At 33.5% G+C, this 26,415-nt stretch overlaps 1 protein-coding gene across 2 annotated transcripts in view; it reads left to right on the top strand.

Annotated features, from left to right (window-relative positions):
* Il1rapl1 (interleukin 1 receptor accessory protein like 1) overlaps positions 1 to 26,415 on the top strand; it is a 1,362,835-nt gene that overhangs the window by 706,247 nt on the left and 630,173 nt on the right. For both annotated transcript variants that reach the window (XM_004663684.2, XM_045140535.1), the window contains exon 3: positions 13,294 to 13,573. In XM_004663684.2, the coding sequence (XP_004663741.1) occupies positions 13,294 to 13,573 (280 nt within the window). The remainder of the gene's footprint in view (positions 1 to 13,293; positions 13,574 to 26,415) is intronic.

Raw genomic sequence — 26,415 nt, 5'->3', positions numbered from 1 at the left:
GAATGGCCATGCCAGGGCCTCCAGCCACTGCAAATGAACTCTAGTTGCATGTGCCACCTTCTGCACCTGGCTTAGGTGGGTCTTTTAGCTTTGCATGCAAGTGCAATCTCACCAGAACAACTACTGTTACTCTTGTTTAAACAACCAGCGTTTTTTTTTAACTGATTTTCTTTACTGTACATTCCAATTTCAATCTTTTGTTTAAACTGTATTCAATCTAAGTTTAAGATGCATTTTTAAGTATTAAGGTATGTTTGAGAACCATGTATTAACATATACCTATATAAGGAATTTTTCAAACTAGAAATGAACTGCCATCTTGCAGTGTTTAGCGAGAAATAGAAATACTGTGATGTTACATTTATAAGAAAGCTTATCATTAAAATCAAGCAATCCAAATTCATTAGATTTATCCCCTAAAGTACTGCATTTGCTTTGAGATGTCAACAATGATGTTTTCTGTGATTAAATTTGTTACCTTTTACTTTTCATTCATAATAGTGGAATATAAATTGTATTATGAACATTCTATAGTGTAGACATAGAAAGAAGTATATAGCTTTTTTATATCAAAGCATGTAATTTTGGTACTATCATAATCAAACTAATTATCAGGCAGGCATGCCATAATGGTGATTTCATGTTATTCATTATGTTTGTAAAGAAAATTTTTATTAGACAATGAGTTTGAATATGCACATTTTACAATTTCTTTTGATACATACATGCAAGATTTCATGCAGATCCCATTGCTAGTGTTCCTAGAAAGTATTTTTCATCATACTATTCATCCTTATGCCTTGTGTGCTTAAATTATAATTTATTAAGCAAGTCAATTTAAGAGTGCAAAATAATTGTGTACATGTTAGAGTATGAAATCAACATAAGCAGTGTATATGGCTATTCTGAATAGAACATCTAGTGTCTATAGGGCTAAACAGCCTATTTAATATTTATGCTCTTGTTTATGATTCACAAGTTTATCTGTTGTTTTAAAATTCTGTGCCTTAAGTATAGGCCATTACCAAGTAGGACTTACTAAACTTGAAGTTTGGAAGCTGTGAAAAATTCCAGAAGAATGTCCAAATTGTAGAGTGTTTCCTCATCAATATAGTGAATCTGTTAACTTCACCCTGTAGGCTACTTACTAGGCAGAGTTAAGAGTTTCAAGGGGAGTGGAGAGGAAATTGATTTTACATGTAATCCTGTGACATGTCTCTCCTTTAATTTCCGAATAATTTCAAGTCTGGATACCATTGAATTGAAAAATCCCTAACATACAAAGTAAGCTCGTTCTTTCAGAGTTATCCTCAACAGGAAGGGAAGACAAGTAGATGGACTGTAAAAGTACGGGAATGAAGTCATTAATGAACTTTTACCAATCAGATTTCAGTACTGGGAAATAGAAGTTGAAAGAATAAAGTAAAAAAAAAATATTTATCAATTTTTAGATGTTTGGGATGTGCAAGTCAAAATATAGAAACTAGTTAGCAAATAAATACAAATTTAATCCCATGGCACTATTGTCATCTTAATTTTATGTAAAGTTATTGAAAATTATATGGTGTGTTATTTCATGCTAGGTAGATGACAAGTAGATACATTCATGTGCATATATGAATTACACAATTTAGCATAAATACTCCACCCCACCTTTAACTTACATTAGATCTTGAACACTTTGCTGTCATTTTAGGATTTTAGCTATTTTAATTAAACTTTCTTAGCATATATTTAATTTGCTTTTAACACATGGCTTTTGGTATATATATATATATATATATATATATATATATATATATATATATATATATATATATAATGTCTGTACTCTGAAAAGCCTCAAGAAAAGAGACAAGGCATAATAGTTTATTTTTTACTTTCATTCCTTGGTGACTGTGTATCATTAAACATTTAAAATTGGGGCTGGAGAGACTGTTCAGTTTGCACTTGCCTGCAAAACCTAAGGACCTGGGTCTAATTTTCCAGTTCCCATGTAAAGCCAGATGCACAAGATGGTGCATGCATCAGCAGTTTATTGGCAGTGGCTGGAGGCCATGATGTGCCAGTCTGTCTCTCTCACACACTCACTCTGCCACTCTTCTTAATTCTCTCTCTCTCAAATTTATATATATATATATGGAGAGAGAGAGAGAGAGAGAGAGAGAATTGTTTATCACTGTATATTAAGTAACCATAATAGATTTCAAAATTATTTCGTTAGAATCAAAGATTGTTAGATGAAAACACATTTTATAAATTGACAAGTTGCAGTAATATACTAAGACAACATGTGAATAAAAATATCCATGACCTCACAGTGCCTGACACTACCTACACAAGACCATCATAATAGGAGGAAAGGATGATGGCATCAAAATAAAAGAGAGACTGATTGAGAGGGGGAGGGATATGATGGAGAGTGGAGTTCTATTCCTTTCCACGGTTCATCCACCGTTGTAACTTTAGATTGTATGTGAATACCATGTTTACACTGCCTTGAATTTGTCTTTGACTCATCATGTTTAGTTTGAAAGGAGGATATTTATTGGGCTACATCATCTTTTCTCAAACAACCAAATCTATGCATGACTTAGCATATTGGGAATTTGATTCCCTTAGTTAGTTGGTCATCTATATACTGGTCAATCATTAATTTTCTCTATGCAAGGGAACACAATGAAACAAATGGCATAACATTTCTTCCACCATTACTAATTGTTCTGAGTCCATGAACTCTGTGCTCTAACCAAACTGTTCTTTTATCTGTGCATAAAGTTAACCACCTTTTTTCACTTAGAATTTCTTCCAGTGAATTTATGACTAATCTCAAAGCCTCAACCCTTGTATGTCTTCATGTATATCTTTTACAGATCTTCAGAAAAAAAAAAAGTTTTCTTATAAAGTTCTGAACATTTTTGTTCTGGAATATCTATGATATTGTATTATTATCATGAGATTTATATGCATGGACTACTTAATAAATACAATACCTTTGATAGGATTCTGTGGTAGTAAGAACCACCCCCCATCACCAGATCACACACAAGCCAACTAAACAGGCTTTCTAACATTCATGCATATGAGAGCAATCAAAATGTTACTTCTTGGACTATGTCATTTTTCTCTTACAGGAGTCCTCATTATCATGGTAGAATGTTTTCAAAGCAAAGCTATCATCTTTTAAACAATGGAATAAAAAGTTTCCATTTTCTGCACAAGTCAATTTTTCAGTGAATATTTCCAGCAAATGAACAAGTGCTACATTAACTCTGTGCTTTGTTTCAGTGATTTCCTTGGGCAGCCTGATTTCACTGAATGCTTTGTGTAAATTGGTCATATAGAATAAGAATTTATATTTCTTCAATTTTACTGGGAACTTTGGAGTTTCTATTATCTCACAGGATGCACAGACTGAATATAGGCTTTGTTACTAAGCCAGGTTGCAGTAATGGGCCCAGGAGTCAGTTGCTCAATTTTCTACTCCTTTGCATCAAATTTTCTCTTAAAAATGATGCATGCAATACTAAAGAATGACAGGGAGGAGGCTCTATGAAGTGTTAAATATTTGGTTCACTGGGCGCTATCAGCAGGTAGGGCCTGCAGGGAGCTTGTTTATTCAGCAGAACGATCTCATTATGAGGACAGTGATGCAGTAGAGTTTACTCCACACCCTGAAGCCATTCATGGAAACAACGGAGTGAATGATATTCAGCTGGGCCCTGTATTATGCTATTAGAACTTGCATTAACTGGCAGCATATTAAAATAGAGATCAGGGACTTTAGCTACTCTGTTGAATGAAGTTCTTAAATTTCAGAACTATTAAATTATTCAATATTTTCCAATTTATAGAAGAAAAGAATATGTGATTGAGTATTTCATAGCACAGTAATGGAAATAAAGAGGATACACAGACTTTGTAAACATAGAATAAATATTTATTTTTTATAATTGCATGGCACCCAAAGGAGTTCATTTTATAAGCCAGGGCAGACATTGCTGTCAAAAACAAAGATAAGAACTTGCCAACAAAATGTAAAGAATGCGCTGGGAATGGTGGCACATACCTTTAATCCCAGCTCTAGGCAGGCAGAGGTAGGAGGATTACTGTGAGTTTGAGACCAGTGTACAACTAGAGTGAGTTCCCAGTCATCCTGAGCTAGAATGACAACTTACCAGTAAAAAGAAATCCTTTGTGATGAAGAGATGGCTTGGCAGTTAAGGTGCTTGCCTGTGAAGCCTAAGGACCTAGGTACAACTCCCCAGTATCCACATAAGCCAGATCCATAAGGTGGCACATGTATCTGCAATTCATTTGCAGTGGATAGAGGCTCTAGAGAGTCCATTCTCTCCCTCTCTATCTAGCTTCCTCTTTCTCTCACTTAAAAAGTAAATATTTTTTAAAATATTAATAAAATTTTAAAGTAAATGATGGGGATGTGGCTCAGAGCTAGGTGTTTGCTTAGCATATACTTGGCCCTAGGTTCAATCTGTGGGATAGAAAGCAATGCAACAACAACAAAAGCTAGGGAAAATGAATATCTCTATAATTTATTATCATCTATCTATCACTGATTTTATGATTAATAAGCATAACCTACTATACAGCTTTGTTTATTTTTGAAAATATTTATGAGTATCAGAATAAGTCCCATTATATTGGTGCCTACATTAGCATAAGTACTTCATACATATTTGTTGAAATAAAAATAATATCAATCGGTGCCTCCTACTGGAAAAATCACTTATTACATATTGTAAAGTCGTTCTTTCTCCTAAGAGTTCTAGCATTTTATTTTTCAAATATTTTGTTTATTTGGAAGAGGCAGGCAGAGGAGAGTGACTATGGTTATGCCAGATCCTTCTGTCATTGCAAATGAACTACAGATGAACTGCAGACAAGGTGCCAGTATGTGCATCTAGCTTTAAGTGGTATTGAGGAATAGACCTCTTCCATTAGCCTTTACAAATAAATACCTTTAACTGCTCATTCATCTCTGCATCCCTTTTTGTAATTTTTATTGCCTGAAACATTATAATAAAAATATTATGTATGCTTCCTAATGATAACTTTCAGCCTTTAGGAAGTTATCAAGAAACACAGTAGCAGGTTTTTCTTTTTGTTGTTGTTGCTGTTGTTTTTAAGTAGAGTAACCAAAACTTTAAGCAGTTGACCATAGAAGTACAAGCTTCCCTTCACTGAGAATGTATGCTTCTTTTGTTTTTTTGTTAATTAGTATTGTACTCCATGAATACAGCCAAGTTGGTAACATTGTTAGGCTGCTCCATGTTCTAACCCCTCCCCCCAGCCCCTCCTTGTGGAAGTATTATGGGTCAGGCATTGTGGCATTATCTCACAGTTTTAAATAATAATAACTCAGTGCAACAAATGGTATCATGTTGTAGGGCTCCTGACCCAGAACATTCTTCCAAGTTTGAGTTTAATCAGCATTAAAAACCTGATTGTAAAGGTAATCTTACTTAAGCCAGCACTTGAGGACCATTTAATAGTATGTTACACTGAAATGACATAAATTTGATTTAATCTTAGTCATGTTCAAAATACCCAGTATAAATTTTCACATAATTGCCTTCAAATTTGTTAACTGTTTGAAATGTGTGTGAATTTGTTCCAGACACAGTATAATCCTATCATGGTATACTTAGAGATATTAATGTAATATTTTATTAAAACTAATATATGTATAGTATATTAAATATTTTTATGAAAGTAATTCTATTTGATAGAAACAGACTCAATATCTCTTAAAAATGGTTCTTTCCAGGATAGGGAAATGGCTCAGCAGTTAAATCACTTGCCTACAAAGCCTAATGAATTGGATTCAATTCTCTAGTACCCATGTAAAGCCAGATGCACAAAGTAGCACATGTATCTGAAGATTGTTTCCAGCAGCTAGGGCCCTGACACACCCATTTCTCTCTGTCTCTCTCACTTTCACTCTCTTTCTCTTTCCCTCTCTGCCTTTTTCAAATAAATAAGTAAATAACATTTCCTTTCTGATAAATTCTCAGAGAAATCACACATGGAAACAATGTACAAATTGAATATCTAAAGCGCCCAACCTCTGAATGATGTTAATCAGATGTATATATAAATACATACATATATATATGTAAAATATTATTTCTTGAAAGAATATACATACAATCAAATTCATTCCCATTTCCTTGGATGTTTTCGCTAGGTCCAGGGTCGTGAATGCCCTGCAAGGCACTAAGTATTATGAGACACAGAAGTGCTTTTGTTGTCCAAATCCAGAAGCTCAAGAAGTACCATACTATAATAACAGCATTGCATGTATTATAAGCTTTGTACATGAAGAACACTTATAACTTGCTCCTTTGCATTGCCTTTTGCTCCATTTTTCCTATAAGGATGCTACAATCTTCCTTGAAACCATGGTTGGAATCCTCTTACTTTCTCTTTTCTTCCATACCATCAAAATGTGCCTCCCATGTATGAAGCTTCTGTAATTCCCTTTTCATGTGCTTCAACACTTATTTCCTTATCTTCTCGTTTTTTTTTTTTTTAAACTGTTCCAAGATGTTTTGTGTTGTTATTGTTGTTGTTGTGGCTTTGGATTAGTGCCTCCCAACGTATCCTTGATATTGCTCCTATAGTATGTATTCTGAAATGTGATTCAAATAAAACCACTCCCTTTCCAGACATTGACCAGAAGAGTGGTCTTTCAGGTACCCCTATGAAGAGAAGAACCAGCTGGGGATGTAGATGTTTATAAATGTGAATTATTGGATGCTACTTTAGTCATTCTGAATCAAAACCCCTCAGAAAAGCCAAGAATTCTTAGAAAATACTCCAGGTGTTTATAAAGCCCACAAAACTTCAAAAACTCCTGGGTAAAGAAATGAGTTAAATTTATTTGTTACACATTTTACTAAACTTATACTTCTTGTATTAGTTTCACCCATCTACAAACTTGTCCTACCTTCCATACTACACCTTGACTGCCCTAGGTAACATGGACTTAAAAGATCTTCTTCTTGAGCATTACAATTAGAATTCCAACATAATTTCAATTTCATCTCTCTCTCTCAAAAATTCTTTTTGATTTTCCCAGTCAGATTTAATGCTCCATTATTTTGTTACAGAACTGGAAACTTGTTACAGCCTAAGGGATGATTTCTTTTATAGTGGACTTCCTCAGCTATGTTGATTCTACACCTGCAATTCCTTGATTTGTGTCACTTGCAATTAGTGAATGTCTGTTCCTACTAGAAGGTTGTCTTTACAATAGCAAAACTAGTCTCACAATCTTTATTGGGTAACAGTGTGTTGCAGGTAGTAAATGGTCAATAACATTTATGGAGTCATGCCAAAGCAGATTTTAACCATAATACATTTTTATTTTTATGTGTTCATTGCTGTAAACAATAGTCCATTTGAGAATGTTATGAAATGTATAGACCTTTTATAACTGCAATCTTTAAAAATACAATTCATTTCCACTATATGCTCTAAACCAAAAGTGAAATAAAAGTAAATCTTTGCCTTGAGTCCTGTTACTCTCTAGAAAAGATCATTTTGCAGGGTAAATGCCCTGCTGTCCAATAGACCTTTCCCTATGAGGCTCCCTCAAATTGAAAAATGGATTAAATTTGATCAATGTTCATTTGGTCTGTTGCTTATCATGTTGATATTTAATCCAGCGTCTAACAAGTACCCCAACAATGCAAAGCATCGAAAACTAACTGTCTTTATGAATATGTGCATATTGGGTTTTACAAATAGAGAGGTACATGGAGATATACAGAAACTAAATAAGTAGCACCACAGTCTGTCCAATGCACAAAGCAATACACCATGTTTAATAGACAAAGAAGGATTTATAGAATAACTACCCTAGTTAAATTATTTTGATTATTATTTAAATCAAAATTACTCTGTTTTTATATGTAATGGAGATTTAACATATTATTTATCATTCTCTGTGTGTATATTAAGCTAGAGTTAGAAAAATATGTAATAATACAACAGCATACTAAATGTGTTCTGAGCAACCTAGTCCAAGTTCATACCCCAGTTATGCCAAGAACAGGTAAGTAGCCTAATATGTCAGGACTTTCAGGTCCCAATCTGTCTTGTCACATTATTCTGGAATTTAGAAAGGAGATTAGATTGTGACTAACTCAAGTTTATGTTTATCCCTGCTCAGTTCTTGAGCCAAGAGAAAGTGAGGGATGGCAGGTAGTCAATTATCACAGTCATAGAATAAAGAATCAGAACTAGTTTTCAGGTAACTGGTCAGAAAGAGAGTTTGAAGGTAGTTATTGATGAACTATTCTTTGATAATCTGAAGGAACTGATCCTTCTTTGGGTTAAGATCCACCTTCTTTGAATTTCTATTTTCTTTTCTTGGCATTTAAAACTGACATGAAAGAATCCATTACAGTGCCTGTAAAACAGTGGATTTCCTCTGCATTACCACACTAAACAGGAACACACTATTCCTGCCCATTCAGAAGTTCAGGGATGATGAGTGATGTGTGAGCAAGTTTGGAGTTCAGTTGACAGATGAGTGACATTGATGCCATGTTACAATTTTGTAATTTGAAATAAAAATGTAACTGAAGAACAATTAAATTAGTAGCAAGAATAACAGAGTTAAATTTCTAATAAATGTAATGGTATTTGTGATTCTATAGGTAGGCACTGTGAAAGAAAATTATAACATAATTTTTGAATATCCATTTAACAGCCACAAGTATATTTGAAAGTGATTCCAACTCCAATTTTACTAAAACAGTGGAATTGGGAATTGGTATAATGGATCAAAAACACAACATATATATATAAATTCTTTGAAAAGAGTAAGGTTATATATTTTTGTATATATAGGTGTTTGATCATAAAATTATCCAGAACAATCAAATCTAGTAGAAAATCTAACACCAATTAATATTACAAGAATTAAATATAGAAACATAGGACAGGTTTAAATTATTACAGTGTTCTAAGTAGAAAGATAATGATGCACCTTTTACAGAATATATGATGTCACCTGAGAAACAACTGAGTCAAGAAGATAGATTTTGAAAGTTATGCTCTTTCTAGTCTATAGTTAAGTTCTATGTTGTTATTAATGAAACTTAAATACTTTAAGAGAAATCTTCATAAAATACACACTATGGGAAGTAGTTTGTATGTTCAAGTGGGGATATCTGCTAGAATTTAGAAAGTAAGGTGAGGTGGAAGGTTCCTCTTCATCTTGGAACTAGCTGTTCACTAATCAATATGGAACCTTGTCTCCAAAGAAATGTGACACTAGCTTACCGAGTCCTGCACTCACGTGGAAACAACCTACTTTTAGAGGCTGATACCTAATAACTTCTGGGCTAATCAGACAAAGGTATCTTGAGAAACTGGGTTCCTGATAATTGGCAATGTTTCCTGAGTAACATCATTTTTGTTGTTGTTGTTGTTTTTGTTTTTCAAGGTAGGGTGTCACTCTGGTCCAGGCTGACCTGGAATTAACTATGTAGTCTCAGGGTGGCCTCAAACTCTTGGTGATCCTCCTACCTCTGCCTCCCAAGTGCTGGGATTAAAGGTGTGCGCCACCACGCCCAGCTAACATCAATTATTACCATGCAAATCTCTCTAAAATATTTGAAAGCATTCTTCCAAAGTTGTTACACCAATTATATTTTAAAGGAAAGAATCTGAAAACAGTCCAGACAAATGTTTTCCAGAAAGTAAAGTTGGGGACAATATGTTTTCTGAATGAAGAGAGAGAGAGAATTTAACTCTTGTTGAGATTTCCTTGTCATAGAGCTAATAACAAATAGCTTGGGGCAATTTCTCCTTTTACCTTAAGATGATTCCAGCCACAATTATTCCTACTTACAAATATGTAGTTCATATTTTGAAAGGAAAGCAGGCAGTGCATGTAAGATGCACTGTTTGCCTATTTAAAATCTAGCCTCAGCTTTTTATTCACTATGTGTGATAGATTATTTGCACGCCCTACACTCTCTAGCTTCAGTCACTGTCTTGAGCTTAGGGTTTCTACACTCACCCAAGGGAAATTAATTGATGCCAATATGCTGAACACTCATTTTATAGTAGCACATTTTTAAATAAAAAAGAGATATATTTATGCATTTAGGTCTATCTATTGAGGCATTTTTTATTCTTTGCCTTTCTGTGCCTAAAACACTTGAATTAGGACATCATAAAAACATTTCCAAAGTCATTACTACATATCAGATATGGTATTCTTGACTTCCTGACTGACAGGAAAATGGTTTCAGTTTCAAACAAAAAGGCAAGAATTATAAGCTAAATTAATATTATTCTACTCCCTCTCAATTAATATGTCATCATTTGCTTGCTTGTATCCAACTTTAGCCTCTAAATCTTTGTCAAACTTAGAATGTGGGCAAGAGAGATGGCTTATGGGTGAAGACACTTGCCTGCAAAGCCTAAAGACTCAAGTTTAATTCCCCAGAACCCATGTAACCCACATATACATAATGGCACATTCATGTGCAGTTTTTTTGCAGTGCCTAGAGGTCATGTCACACCCATATTATCTCTCTCTCTCTTTCTCCACTTCTTCCTCCTCCTTCTCTCTCTCTCATAATAAATAAATAGAACTCAGATATTTTAAAAATGTGTCTTCAAAAAGAGGATGTGTTAGTTTTGGACTACCTCTTTCTCACTTCAGATCTAGTTTATATCCCTGCCTAAAATTCCATACAATGATTCCCCTGTAAAATCAATAAACATTTTGTGTCCTCTCATTAAAAATTTTCAGACTGGAGTAATACTCAGTGGTTAAAAGTTCTTGCTTGCAAAGTCTGAGAGACTGGGTTTGATTCCCTAGTAAAGCCAGATGTACAAAGTGGCCCATGTGCCTGGATTTTGTTTGCAGTATCAAGTGGCCCATTCCCATTTTCTTTTCCCACCCCCTGCTTGTGAATGTAAATAAATAAATTAATAATTTATTTTTTCAACATTTCCCTCTTACAATGAGGCTATTTTTAACATGTTATGAAATAACCTTTGGGATTATATTTTCCATTTGAATCTTCTGTAGTTCTTGAACAACTCTACTACCTCTTATTTCAGCATATTTTTCTTTGTAAAACTTCACATCTGTATACTTGTTCTTTGCTTGATCAATTTCCTAAGTACTGACAAATGGATATATTTCAAGGCTCTCCATTTCATGGAATGTTATCTAGCCAGTCTGGTGTATTTCTGTTGCATTGTGTTCTTATGTTTTACTACAACTACTACTACAAGAAGGAGCTCTTTGAGAATATAGACTATTTCTTGAATGTCCTGAAATTTTTACCCTTTAGGGCAGAAACCCACATTGAGCTTTCTTCCAATGTATGAATATGCAATAAATAAGTCTGTATTGGGGTACTTTTCCAGAACTTAGCCCAAGAAAATATATTTTAATATTTATTTATTTATTTATTTGAGAGAGACAGTTTGAGAGAGAGAGAATGGGATTACCATAGCCTCCTGCCTCAGCCAGCAAACTCCAGACACATAGACCACTTTGTGTGTCTGGCTTCACATGGGTGCTGGAGAATTGAATCCAGGAAGTGAGGCTTTGCAAGCAAGCATCTTTAAGTGCTGAGACATCTCTTCAGCTTCAAGACAAGAATTTTTTTGAGGCGGGTTTTCTAAGGTAGGGACTCACACTAGCTTGAACTGACATGGAATTCACTGTGTAGTCTCAGAGGGGCCCTATAGCTATCCTCTTACCACTGCCTCCCAAGTGCTGGGATTAAAGGTGTGTGCCAACACACTCGACCCAAGACAAGAATTTTTTTAAGTTGTCCAATATGGGCTTGAAAACAGGAGGCTCTCTTGAGGTCCTGATCCTCTTACTTTCATTCCCTGAGTTTTGGGATCCTTGTTATGTGCCATCACACCCAGCGCCTGTATTTTTGTATATTAGGATGCAATATGTGTAAACTCTATGATAAGATTTTTTTATAATTCAATCTTTAAGCTTGTTGCCATGGAAATATTTTGAATATATATATATATATATATATATATATATATATATATATATGACTTAATTAAAATATGTTCTCTAATATCATTTGAATATATTGATATTTCCCAGTGTATATAGCTTTTGTTCATGAAATGATACTTCAGTATGAATGCTTAGGAAAACAATTAGTGTTAAATTCAATTCCCTCACTGTCTGCATATAAGTTTCTCACCCAGTTCTAGTTGATGGCAAGCCAAAGATCAAGATAGTAGAATTTGTTTATGAGTTGTAGCTCTCTTCATAGCTTATAGATAGCTGCCTTCATTCTGTGTGCTTACACAATACCTTCTTTGTGACTCCTATCCAAGAGGAAAAGAATAAGCTCTCATGTATCTACTTCTAAGAGCAATAATCTTGAAAACAAAAAAAGCCATGTACTCTGAATTTCACATAACTCTAGATATCCAACAATGGTATCATCTTCACTGTGAGGCATTTCCTCAGTTATGAATTAGGGCTACAGACCTACAATCCATAGCAAAAGAGTACACTAATTAATACTGCAATGGCTGTGATTTCCCTCTAGGCATGAAACAGAGCCCCCAAGGTAAGGCTCCCATTCTTCTATTCCCAGAAAAGAGAACCAAGCCTTACCGGGAAAGTGCAATCATGCTTAAATGAATGGCAGAAAGCACTGAGTTTCTATACTATTAATACTTGATGGAAGCCTGGCTGCCCTCCGAAGTTGTCAGAGACATTCCCTCTAAGTTTTGGGGGAAAGCTATTCATTAGAAGATTTCTTATCTGAGATGCTGCTAAAATTTTACCAAGTTATCTCATACTAATCATTGCAGGAGTCAAATGATGAGGAAGTCATGCAAACCACAAGGACCTGCCACACATGTGTAGTAGGACCAGGCCCAAGTAACCATTTACTTTTGCAATGTCTCTCCCACACCCTCTACTGCCAAAGATTCAATGTCAGTGAACAAAGGGGAATTTCTTTTTTTCAAAGGTACACATGCATTTTCACCAAACAAACAAAACAGTATATTTAGAAGTGAGACACAACAAATCAAAACTAAGCATATGGACACAAACTAAAAATAACTATAAGGAGACTACTTTTGAAAATAATTTTAAGTGTTATTCACCACTACATCCTCTATGCCTAGAGTAAATTCAACTCAACACAAAAGTTTAATGAATATTTAAGTAAATGAATGACCTGACTGCATAACTTTTTCTCTAATTTTTTTTTCTCTCCCCCTCTTCTCTTTTTACTATAGCTGATGGATGCACTGATTGGTCCGTTGATATCAAGAAATATCAAGTCTTGGTGGGAGAGCCTGTTCGAATCAAATGTGCACTCTTTTATGGTTATATCAGAGCAAATTACTCCCTTGCCCAAAGTGCTGGACTCAGCTTGATGTGGTATAAAAGCTCTGGTCCAGGAGACTTTGAAGAACCAATAGCCTTTGATGGAAGTCGAATGAGTAAAGAAGAAGACTCTATTTGGTTCCGACCCACATTGCTACAGGACAGCGGTCTTTATGCCTGTGTCATCAGGTATCCTTTTAATTCAGTTCTTGTTGAATCAATTCAATCACATTCTCCTTGTTAATTTTTCCTGCTACTTCTTTCAACTTAATGTATTATCTCAATATTTATTTGCATGTATGTGTTCTCTAAAATTCGGAAACTAATTCATTCAAAGATGGGATTGGAAATTATATTGAGACATTATTTCAAGCTTATGGAGTAAAGAAATGCCATCTGGGTATCTACTTATGTTGCCAGAAATTACTAAGGACTATGAAATAAAATTTATGGCAGAGGTAAAATGTTGCAAATAAAATGTAAGCAAAGTCTTACAGAAAAAAATGCATAGTTTATCACTAAATGGGCTGTAACATTTGGTTATTGCCCTTCACAGACAGATAGAGCAGAGATGCCTCTATTCATGAACATGTAAAACATGATTTAGGAAGTGTGTGTGTGTGTGTGTGTGTGTGTGTGTGATGAAGGGAGCATCAATGCATGAAGAAATAATTTAAAAAAAATCTTTCCTAGAACCTTTTGTTAACTAAAATTTCCAAGTCAATATAAAAGGTTTCTCCATTCTCTCAGGGAAAATATCAAAATAATTTTTTGTCACTCAAGAAAATTATCAAACATACATATTTCTTTTACAGCCTAAGGAAGAGGCATGCAGTTTGCTTAAAAATACTACAGGGGAACAGTATCCATAGAGTATAGCAGTAGCTAACATTTCAGGTTAAGCATTATTAACCCTTTGTGGATTCCAAATTATCTACTACATAAATGATCATGGATGAAATCGCATATTAATAACATATCAAACCTAGATAGATGGATGAGGGATGAGTTTACATCTACTTATTTATTTTGTGGATTTTAGTTTTTTTGACATATAAAGAAAAATCTAAAGTAGTTGATTGTTAACCTTAATGAAGCCTTAGTATTTTCTTCAAATGAAAATTCAACTTCTACTTTTAAAATTCTCATTGGCACCCTTCACTGAAGTATCAAGCATCTTGCCTCTACCACAATGGTGCTCATGCTGAGCCAGGGCCATAGGTATATGAGGATGTTAAAATCGGTCAAAGTCACAAAAGTTATAGGGGAAGGCATTAATTTACAGACAAAATTCACATGAGTTATTGCTTGTGTTAGAAACTCTAAGTGAAGAAAAAATCTGAGTTTGAGAATGATGTCTAATGGATTTTGAAAGAGCAAACAACTTCATTCCTTGGGCAAGACATCTTCTGTGTTAGGATCCATTAATACCTTTACATTCAAACATTACTGTGATCAGCAATTGACATGATACATGGCTATTGAAGAATAATTGTTGCTGTTATAGGGAGAAACTGTTGTGTAGACAAACTAGACCAAAAGTAATTTGATATTTATTTCATAGTACTGAGTCTTCATTTGTTTAAATCAGATATTTCTTCAAAACAGATAAATAAGAGTCATCATTCATCTGAAATAAGAGTTGAGTTAAATGTCCACAGTTTAATGCTTCTTTTCATTTCATTATTTACTACTGAGACCAAAATTATATATTGCTTTAGTAATCTGAATTTTGAAAGCAGTGACCTGCAATTCTTTTATATGTTTACATAACACTTCCTATACATTGCTCTAATATTGAATTAAATGACTCCAAATTTATAACTGTGAGGATGAATGAAAGGTTGAAAACTTTCCAAACTTAGGACATTTGCTATGTGTTTATATGTTTACATTTTAATAACAGGTGAAGCTGAAAGGCAAAAGGCTTAAAGTTTAATGCATGTAAAGTGGTATTTCAGAGAAAGTGAAAGGCTGAAGAAACAGAAATTTTTGCCACTGAAATTCAAGTATGCAATTGTTTTACACTGGCTTCCTTTTCTGATGTAAAAAGAGGCACTAAAACTCTTTATCAATGTTTGAAATATCATGGCTTGGTGTTGAAATGTATAGGCCCAAGGGCTGTTAGTGAAGTCTCTGACATTTTGGCACATGCTACTTCTCAGGCAAGCCAAAAGTCATCACCATTACTTGCTAATAATAATCTACCAGAAAAGAATTTTAGAATTTTAAAGCATCACTTTCTATGAAAAATTTTCAGCTTTTCTTGTAGATATACAGTATTAACGTATCAATGATATGGCTTAACAAGCCTTTTCATGTGCAAGTAAATTCCATTTATATGTAAAATGTCCAATTTTATGCTAGGAACCATGGAATCACCTACCGACAGCTCCAATTATTAAAATGAACAGGTATTTCTCTTGACTGAATGTATACTTTGAAAGTTCAAAAGCCCATATCTATTTATTCTATACAGCATTTATTCTTTTGCAATTTTAAATACAATTTTTTCAGCAAATTTTCTTTCCCTCTCCTGTATCTTTTCCTTCCCCCCCCCTAGTTCCCCTCCCCTCTGTATTTTCTATCCTCCTATTTTCATGTCACATGTATACTTTTGCCCTTCCCTCCCCACTCTTCCATTTCTTTATATTCACTTTTGGTTGTGGTTCTTTATGTACATTTTCCCTCCTATCCAAATATACTTTTTGAAATTACATGGTAAATTCCACCTATCAGAGAAAAAATGTGATTTTGGTATTGTTGAGTTCAAATTACTTCACCTAATATTATTCCTTGCAGAACTTTCCATATTTTTCTACAAATTTCTGAATTTCATTTTCTATACTGCTGAGCAGAATTCCATTGTGTATATAAATAAGAACTTTATTATCCCCTCATCTGTCAGTGGGCATCTGGGTTGATTTTAATTCCTAGCTATTGTGAATAAAGTGGTGATAAACATGATTGAGCAAATATCTCTATAGTAAAGAGTAGAGTCCTTAGAGTTAATGTCAAGGAGTAGAATAGCTGTATCACGTAGTGATGGATAATCTTAATTTTTTTCTTGGATTTAGATATTTTGTTTGCTTGTTTTATTTATGGTAGTCTTGCTGTAGCCCAGACTGACCTAGAATTCCTTATGTAGTCTCAGGGTGGCCTCAAACTCACAGTGATCCTCCTACCTCTACCTCACCAGTGCTGAGATTAAAGATATGCACCACCATGCTGGGCTTCTTGAGAGCTTTTGCGTCAGGACAATGTGTCCATCCTTTTCTTTTTTGCTTGTGTTTTTATCTAGTTCAGGAATCAGGATATTGTAAAATAGCTTGATAAGTTTTGGTATTATACCACCTTTAAAATTTTGATAGAATTCCATGGTAAATCCATCTTGTTTTAAGCTTTTCGTTGTGGGGAGACTTTTATTTACAACTGCATTGTAATTGCTTGTAATGGTTCTGGTTAAGTTATTGATGCTATCCACTTTTAAGTTTAGGAGGACTTTTTTATTTATTACATTTTACAGGCCTATTATGAGATCAACTTTGGAGAATGTTCCATGAGCCTCTGAGAAGTACAAGCATTCCTTATCTGTTGGGTGGAAGACTCTGTATTTTTGTTATGTCTAGTTGATCCACCTTGTGATTTAGTTCTGAAGTTTCTTTGTTAACTTTTATTCTGGATGTCCTATCTAAGTAATCCCAGTATTATTGTGCCTATGTATTCCTTCATGTCTTCTATTACTTTGATTTATCACGTTAGGAACTTTAATGTTTGTTGAATAGCTATTTGCAACTATTGTATATTCTTGATGTATTACTCCCATTATGAAGGTGAAGTGAACCTTTTTGTCTTCTTTTGTGTTAGATTGAAGTTGGTTTTATCTGATTCATTAATGATTATCACTTCTGCTTATTGTCAGCTTTCATTTTTTTGGTAGTTTGAATTCCAGCCTTTCATATTCAGGTTATGCTAAGCTTTGCTGGCTAGATTGGTTTCATACAGACAGTAAATCATTGGGACTTGCTTATTAATTCAGTTTTTCAGTTTGTATCTTTTTATTGGACAGGTATTTCCATTTACATTTAAGTTAATTATAGAAAAATGCTTGCTACTCCCCTAACAAGCACTTGACCTGTACATTCTGTGGAAGTAACATGATATTTCAGAACAGTATTTAACACAAACTAGCATTGTCAACACTTCAAGTAGTGCATGCAAAATATCAGGTCAAAATTTCTTAGGTATGAGGTAAGGGTGGCATGGTCAAATAACCAGACAGAAGTGGGAAAGCTGTCTAGATACTTTATGAATATGTGGTTTACAAATACCTATTTCCTACACTGTAGCACCTGCTTTTAATAACATTTGAAGAACAAAGGTCCTATTTTTTATAAGGCTCATTATGATTTTTTTCTGCTTCTAGATTGTGCTATTGATGTGAGGTACGACTCTTTGCCTATCTCTTGGCACTTGAGGTTTAATCTTGAATTTTTAATTTTATCTTTTTAAATAAAAATGTCAACACATTAATTGCTTTCTTTAAACTTTAATATTTATGTCTCTGATTTTTTGAATTAATAATTGTATAAGATGTGAGGTTTTCTATTGATTACAATGATATTTTTGGTTGCTGGGAGATGAAATCTCTCCAGAACCATTAGTTAAAAAAGAACTAGTCTTCTTTCCTTGAATTGATTTTGTACTTTATTCAAAATCCAAAGAGCATATCTGTATAGATTGATCTCCATATTACTTTGCCCCTGTGTGTCCATTACTCTTTGTAGTGGCTTGATATGTGTGGATATATGATAGTCTCAAGTAATATAGGTTCTCTTTCTTTAACCATCATTTAAAAAACCTATAAAGTTACCATAGTTATTTAACTTATTGCATATTTTGGTATTTATATGAAAATTTTATCGTAACAATTTCCACAAAATGTTTTCTGTTATTTTGATAGCAATTAGATAAAATCTATAGGTTGACTTTAGAAGAATTAATGACTAGGTTGAGTGTTAGAATCTATGAATAAATTACAACTCTACCTATACTTATTTTTTTGTTTTTATTAAGTAGAAACTTTATATAGGTGCATCATTTATTGGTGCCAACATTTTCCTCTTCCTACCCCATTCCACTGAGGGCTGTCTTTAGTGGGATTTCTGGTATTCATCATTAGGCTGTGGGTTATGAGTTGTGAAAGCAGCAGTCAGTCATTGTGGAGGGGGAAATGCCTCAGGATATTCCCTCCTACCATGTGATCTCAGCAGCTTCTACATTTCTTCTTTGGTATGCTTGTGTATCCTCTGTCTTTTCCTTCTTTTATCAATATTTTGTAATTTTAAGCATTTCAGTCTCGTTGAAGTCTTGTCAAATTGAAGCTAAATATTTATTTTCTTTGGTATATTGGTAAATAATATTGTATTTTAGATTATGGTTTTAATTGCTCATTTTTAGTGTATAGAATTATGATCATATTTTGTGTTTGTTAATTATTTCTAAAACATCATTTTTCTAAATGTCATCTATAATGTGTTTCCTCTAATATCTGAATCCTTTGTGCCTATCTTCAATTTATCTTGGTAGATCAAATGATTCTCATTTCACATTAATACTATGTATTAAATATCTAAAATAAGTACTTAGTTAAATCTTCTCATTCATTTACCCATTTAGCAAATATTGAGTAAAGAGTGGCTCATGCTAGTACTACACAAAATTTCAAACATTTTAACACTCAAATAGTTTACATGAGGCAGACTGTGAAATGATGAGTTATAGATATTATGAAAAAAGTTTAAAATATAATGCAGTTCTCCTTGGTATGCAATCACAAATCCTGGATGTAACAAGACAAATGTGTACAAACTGTCTCTAATAAGACATGTCTAAAAAGTGAAAAGTGCTGTCAGTACCTGACAACTCTGAGAATGACATGAAAATACAGTGATATTTGCATATTAATGCTTGAATTCACAGTCTTTATTCTACCATCTGAAATAAAATTATTTTTATTGTCTACTCAGATAAAATAAAACTTGTTTACTGAATAATATTGCTTACACTTTTTTTTACTACATTTCCTACTTCAAAAATAATTGTTTCAGTGATTAACTATGGGTTGTAACTACCCTCAAATTTAATTAAATAAATGTACTATATTTACACATGATTTACAATGTAGGCTAAACCTATCTGGGTGTTTTTTTTTTTTTTCTACTAAGGTCACTTTGGCAAACATAATATAGTATACATGAATGGCCTTTCTAGCCAGATAGCCAAACTTTTTATATGATTACCCAGAATGTAGAACTACTTACCAAGCATCTGCTTATATCAAACTTACCAATGTCCATTGTGCTAGTCTCAAGATAATCTGGGAAGAGATTTCAGAAGGGCTTGCATTCTCTGAAATTTGATTCACTGGCAAGATCACTAAACAGCAATGATCCACAATCTGTTCTTACATGTATAAAATAATCTCAGCAATCTCCGATGACCCCCAAAATATTATTATGGTGTCAGGATCAGGTCTGAAGCCCATGATCACATTACCTAAGTCTGTTCTGGCTGTGAATGACATTCTTGCTCTTAGTTTCCTAAGTGTGATTGTCCCTGAGTGAATCTACTTAGTCAAAATCTGAACTAAGAAGACACTTTGTGAGCTCTCCCACTTCCAGCAGGCCATGATGACACAGGGATAGTGTAATTAAACACAATAGTCTCACTTGAAATGGTGGTAGTGGTCTATGGCCCTAACAACATGAACATGCCTGATCACATGTGGGGGGTGGGGAGGTGGTAAGGATAAGAGCTACTGAGTAGCCATAGACTATAGAAATTGAATTTTAAATTTTAGAGGAGGATTTCCCACCAATATTGCTTTAGGGCCTGTTTTGCTACATGTAGTTGTTCTCAATGGCTCCTTGGTCCATTCCCTAGTTTCCATGAAAATTAAAAGTCCAGAGGCTTAGGTTAAATCTGAACTGTATCTGTGCCTTATAATATCCAAGTCCTTAAATTATGGAACCTTCTATATATTAAATTATAACCCAATATATTAAGTAGAAACTATAACCAAAAAATCCTTGTGTCAGGCATCTTTCCATTTTAGTGCTTGCAGTCAGATGTTGGAGGAGTACACCCAATTTTTTAAACATCTTTTGCTTAGTGTTAGGTCTTTCTACACACACACACACACACACACACACACACACACACACACACACAATATTAGCTACCTTCTCTGGATTATAGAGTATATGTACTATCTAGAACATATTGCAACTGATATTTATACGCTTCAGAATCTATTTGAATATTTTTAACAAAATGTATTTAGGATAAATTGGGGAAATACTACTATATGCAAACTTATACAAATTCAAAACTCTAATAATTGTAATGAAAAATAAAGTAACCAACTCTGTATTATATAATATTTTATAAAGACTAATTTTGCATATTTTTATTCTAGAAGAATGTTTTCTGTTTTTTTTTTTAAACAGACTATAGCTTCATTGTCATATAGAAGGAAAACTAACAAAGTTTTGGGTCCAATATACTGATGAAAAGTAGCTCCTATATAATTTACTATATTGGTTTTCAAATGGTAAATTATCTTTCTTAACTGAAAATCATATATAAACTTTAAAATATCAGATAATATTTGTAGGATATAAAACATGTTTAAACCTATGTAAGCTAATTATTTTAATAAAACAAAGTACAAACAGGAATCACTCAAGTAAGATTTCAATTCTGAATGTAGAGTCTTTTATGGATGACTATAGTACTGTAAATCATTGCTTCTTTGTACTTGTTGATGAATAAATCTCTTGTTACAGTACGCTTCAATGAGATACTCTGGTTGTGTAACTCTAATAAAAGCACTGAGAAAATGCCACAAGGATTAGATAAAGCGGTATAGTAAGTTTAAGAGGTTTGTTTTGTGTCTACAAATGAAATGTGAAGGAATTCTCTAAAGTATGAACTTATTATTTTAGTTTAACAAATTTATTTATTTATTTATTTACAAGTGGAAAGACAGAGAGAGAAATAATGTGTGTGTGTATTGGCATGCCAAATCCTCTAGCCCCTGCAAATGAATTCTAGGTGCATGTGCTACTTTGTGCATCAAGCTTATGTGGGTACTGAGAAATAAAACTCAGGTCATTAGGTTTTACAGGCAAATGGCTTAACTTCTGAGCCAAATCTTCAGCTCCTAAATTATTTTTTGAAAGTGAGGCAGTTTCTTAGGACACTGATTAATAAAAGCTTTGTCTAATATTCTAGTGTCCTGTGAGACAAAACTTTAAGAACACTTTGAAATAATAGCCTAATGTTCAGCTCAGAGACATATTTTTTCAGAATGTCTGATACTAATGTGTAATACATAGAACATGTAAAAATATATGCAGTTATTTATTTTATGTTTAATTCTGATATATTTTAGATTCTTTTTTATTCCATTGTAGATTAAATTACTACAGGTATGTTCAGTCACTAATAAATAATAGGCCCAATAATTTAGCAACTGCTAAGCAATAAAATTTATATGCCTGAAAACTTAAATATGAATCAGATATCAATACCCACACCTCTTTATAATTCTAATCCAGTTGTCTTTGCTAAGTAGACAATGAAAACAGTAGTTTGAATGGATGTAGAGAAAAAAATAGTTAATAAAATGATTATTCTAAGATTATTAAATAATTATTAAATGATTATTCTTTCTCCAGCTAGTATTTGTGTTGGATTTTGATGACAAAATTCATGGCTAAGGGAAATGAACTTGAAAATATTTTCTGTGCTAAAACAGAGGCTGACAAACTTTTTCTACAAAAGACCAGATGGGGAAAATTTTTATATTTCATCAGTCATGTATCTCTGTTGTTATTACTCTTTTCTGCTATGAAACAATGTCCAAGAACAACACATAAATTTATGGGTATGGCTGCTTTTAAATAAAACTGGTGCTGCAAGTTTAGATTCTGAATCATATTTTGCTCATTCCAGATATGGAAATTGTCTTTCAAACTACAAATAGTTTAATCAATGGTATCATATATTGTTCCTCTTAACCAAAAATGTCACAACATATTTCTCATAGACAATTTGGAAATTTTATGTCATAGTTAGAAAGATAAAAGATGACTAGGAAGCTTTCTAAAAGAAACAAGAAAAGAAAATCAAGAGATAATGACACTTAAGTGCTTCACAATCATTGAAGTTACCTTCTACTGCACAGGAAAAGAACAAAAAATAAAAGGAAGCAGCTCATGGGAGGTAAACGCTTATTGCCAGCTCACACTTCCAAAGGGGTGTTCCATTATAACAGCAAGAGAGTAGATAGCTGAGCTTCTTATCTCCAAGTAAGGCTGGAGAAAGTAGATTGAGCCCTCTTGTGGCATGTGGGGCTAAGACACTCCAAGGCCTGCCCCTAGTGATGCACTTCCTTGGAAAAGGCTCGACCTTCTAAAGATTCCACTAATAGGGTATTAAGAATGTCCATACTAACTTCTGTGCTAAACGTTTCATCTTTCACATCTTTGTGCTCTATATATTCCTTTGCCAAACACATCATTCCATTGTTTGTAAATTCAACCCTGCTCATGTTCTTTGGATGGGAAAACACAGCCAGCCTCTTCCATAAGAACATCATACAAACTGTTTCTAGCTAAGTTCTCAACAAAGTCCTCTTTCCCCTCTGAAACTTTATAAACTCTGTGTATGTTCTTTCATCATCAAAAGAATAGCACCGAAAGACAACTTACAGCACAGTAAGGCCTCTCTACCTCAAAGTTCCAAATCTGTCCATATTCCTCTTGGAAACTAGTTCCAAAAGACCAAAGACAACATGGTGAGAATTATTGGAGCAAGGATCCACTTCTCAGTACCCATTTTCACTCCTGGGACAGAACAGCAATCCAGAAGGAGCTTGTGGAAGGAAAGGGTTTCATCTTACAGTATCAAGAGTAATTTTCATTATAGTGGGTAAAGAATAGCTAGAGCAGGAAATTGTATCACGTCTTGTCACATCATTTCAGAAGAAGCAGTAAGAGAGAGCTGTAATATTTCTGGCAAGCTGTGGTGGATTATAAAACTCCAAATGTGAAGCAGAAATAGCAAAGCTAAAAGCAACTTTTACGGAACTTTCATGTAGATGTTGTATAAATGATTAGAGACATTGGATCACAGGATATAAGCAAAAAACTTTTACACAAATAGGGGTATGAAGCAATGGGTGCCATGTTGAATGTATTAACACAATAAATTACACAGTAAAAAAGAGAAGGATTTAATTTCATTTGGTAAAAAAAAGTATCCATCAGATTTTATATTTGTTTGGATACGTTTTGATTTGAAGGATTTTTTATAGCAAAAGAAATAGTCTAGGGGTGCATTTTAATGTTTTCCTATATGAACTAACCTTTGATCATCAAAACCCTCAGGATCTTGAGAAATAAAATTGCCTAGACTTAAACCACTGCACTAATAAACATAGAATATTGAATGTAGTTAATTCATCATTGTGTGGCCATACAACATTAAAACCAGTAAATGAAGGAGGTGTAGAGTGTTCTTTCAGTTGTTTCTTGATCTCTTCATTGGTCCAGTAATTTCTTTGTGTAACATAATTTGCATCTTTGCATCACTTTCTAAACATACCTGTTCAGCAAGATCTGAACAGAGGAAAATATGTGAATCATTTGTTCCAGTTTTGCTAGTTCCAGTCATTTAAATAGAAAAATAATCCTATGACTAACACTAGTTTAAGTAAAGCAGAGGACTTCTCAAGGGAAAAACAAAATATAAGCATTTCAGAATTGATAATGGGCTAACTAACTCTTAAGTCTTAAGTTTATTTTCTATTTCTCACTATGTTCTCCCTAAAATATGGGTTTGATTCTTGTTTTCTAAGTTGAAAGAATATCAATCATATCTCTGATTTTGTTACTTCAAAGTCACACAATAATAAGAACAAAAACACACTTTTCTATCTCTTAAGCAAGTTTCAGAGTTTTCTGCATCATTTCTGCTTATTATGTCAATATCCAAAACGTGTTGACATAATTATACCCAGTTATAATGTTGGCTTAGGTATATAGATTTTACTTTTAGCAATACATAAGCTTAATAAAAATAATACTAAGTAACTTAGAATGATTTCCCCAAAAGAGAAACCAAAGCCAAGGAATTCTGTGCAAGTAACCTACCAAAGAAGTACTCTCAAGACAAATCCTAAGGGAAAAACAGTCAAAAGATGTGTATTCAAATGTTTAACCTTAGTGAGTCCCACAGAGCACCAGTTGCATTGTGCAATTAATCTTGTCATGAAGTAATCAGTGTAGGCCTGGATTCACCATGCATTTCTATTCAGGATTTTCTTGTCCTGGTAAGATGATCCTTAAGAAAATTCTATGGAGCACATAACTAGCATAGTAGCTACAGGTTGAGTACATCAGTTGCTGAAGAAATTCTGGATAGATTAATAAAAACATTTGCAACACTGAGAAAGGAACAAATTTTTAGAGAAAATCAGTACCTATTTTGTAACAATCATAAAATACCCTACACATAGTAATCAGTAACCCAGTATTTACTGAATGACTTCATGCAAACAACTGAGCAAAATTCTGGTTTTCAAACTCTGTCATAGTCTTCATTTTTAAAGATTTTGGCAAGTTTTGAGAAAAATGCCTACCTTAAGCACTTTGCCTTTATCATTTCCTCAGCTCATATATATGTCACACTCACAACCAATTATAGAATCACTTCATTGACTTTACTGAAGAATAATTAACTGGTAAAGTTCATGGTCTTTCAATTATCTCTAATTCTGGCTTCCAGAAAATTTTTCACTGCTCTGGAAATAAATAGCTCCATGTATTTTTATAATTAGGATGCATACAACTTCTTTATGTTAATTTTCAGTAAAACCCAGAAGAAGAATCACTATGATTTTTCTTGTTAGTTTGCTCTGGCCTAGATTTATGCTAACTTTACAGTGACATTTCCAGCTTTCAGGCAGATCTCCATTAAGTAACTGTTTCATGATACAGAATCTGAGGTTATAAAATAAAAACTTAAAAGAGGTCATTGAATGAGAATTTAACTGATTTCATTATCTCTCACAATTATAGATCTGGAACTATCCATTTGCTCATGAAGGTCATAAATGTCAATGCCATAAAAGAGTCAAAGTTATAGAATAAATGAGTAATGTTTGAAGGCTGTTCTAATGGTTTCAGGAAAATACATTTTATTGTCCTAAAGCCAAAAAGCATCACTTCAATGTAATGTCATATGATACTGAATTAGACTTCATGTTCAGAAAAGTAGCTTAAACAAAATATTTTATTCTCACCTAAAAAATGTATACTACTGACATTCTTAGATTTTTATGATAATTTATATCTTGCCATTTATAACACCTGATTTCCATTCCTATGGACATTTCATAATTTTAGTGCAAGTAAGGAGCTAGATTTTTTAATATTATTTAACTTAAAATAGCCACTGCTGAGTTTTCCTTTTTTGCATTGATTGATTATTTTAAGGTATACTTGGATATTTCTTATAAAGTTAGCCTAGAATCCAGTAATCTGGATGTGGAAAGGATTTTAAAAGCCAGTATCTCATTTTACAGATCAATAGCAAAGGAGGCCCAGAGAGGTTAAGCAGTAACTTTGAATGCTAACATTCAGAAGTCATGACAATCAAGCTGCATCTTGATTCTTTAGTCAATGCAACTCAAAAATTGCTGTTAAATATCAGGTTTTCAATAATTCAGGTAGACTTATCCTGGAATTCTATTCTAGAGTAGAATCTTTCCAATAGCAATAGTTGATCTCTGACATTTAGTTATAAAGCAGATCTAGTCAACTTAGTGTGTAGGATATTTTGCCAAGGCTACACTCCTGAAATTGAAATCCAAGTTTTTCTTGATTTCTAACATGGATTTTCAAGGGATGCAAAACCAGGGTAGTTTGAATGAAATTCATCTCTCAGAGTTCAATGGTCCA

The sequence above is a fragment of the Jaculus jaculus genome, chromosome X (genome assembly GCF_020740685.1).
Source record: "Jaculus jaculus isolate mJacJac1 chromosome X, mJacJac1.mat.Y.cur, whole genome shotgun sequence".
Taxonomy (NCBI): Eukaryota; Metazoa; Chordata; class Mammalia; order Rodentia; family Dipodidae; genus Jaculus; species Jaculus jaculus.
Note: the sequence above shows the minus strand (reverse complement) of the source record. Positions and strands in the feature narration are given on the sequence as shown.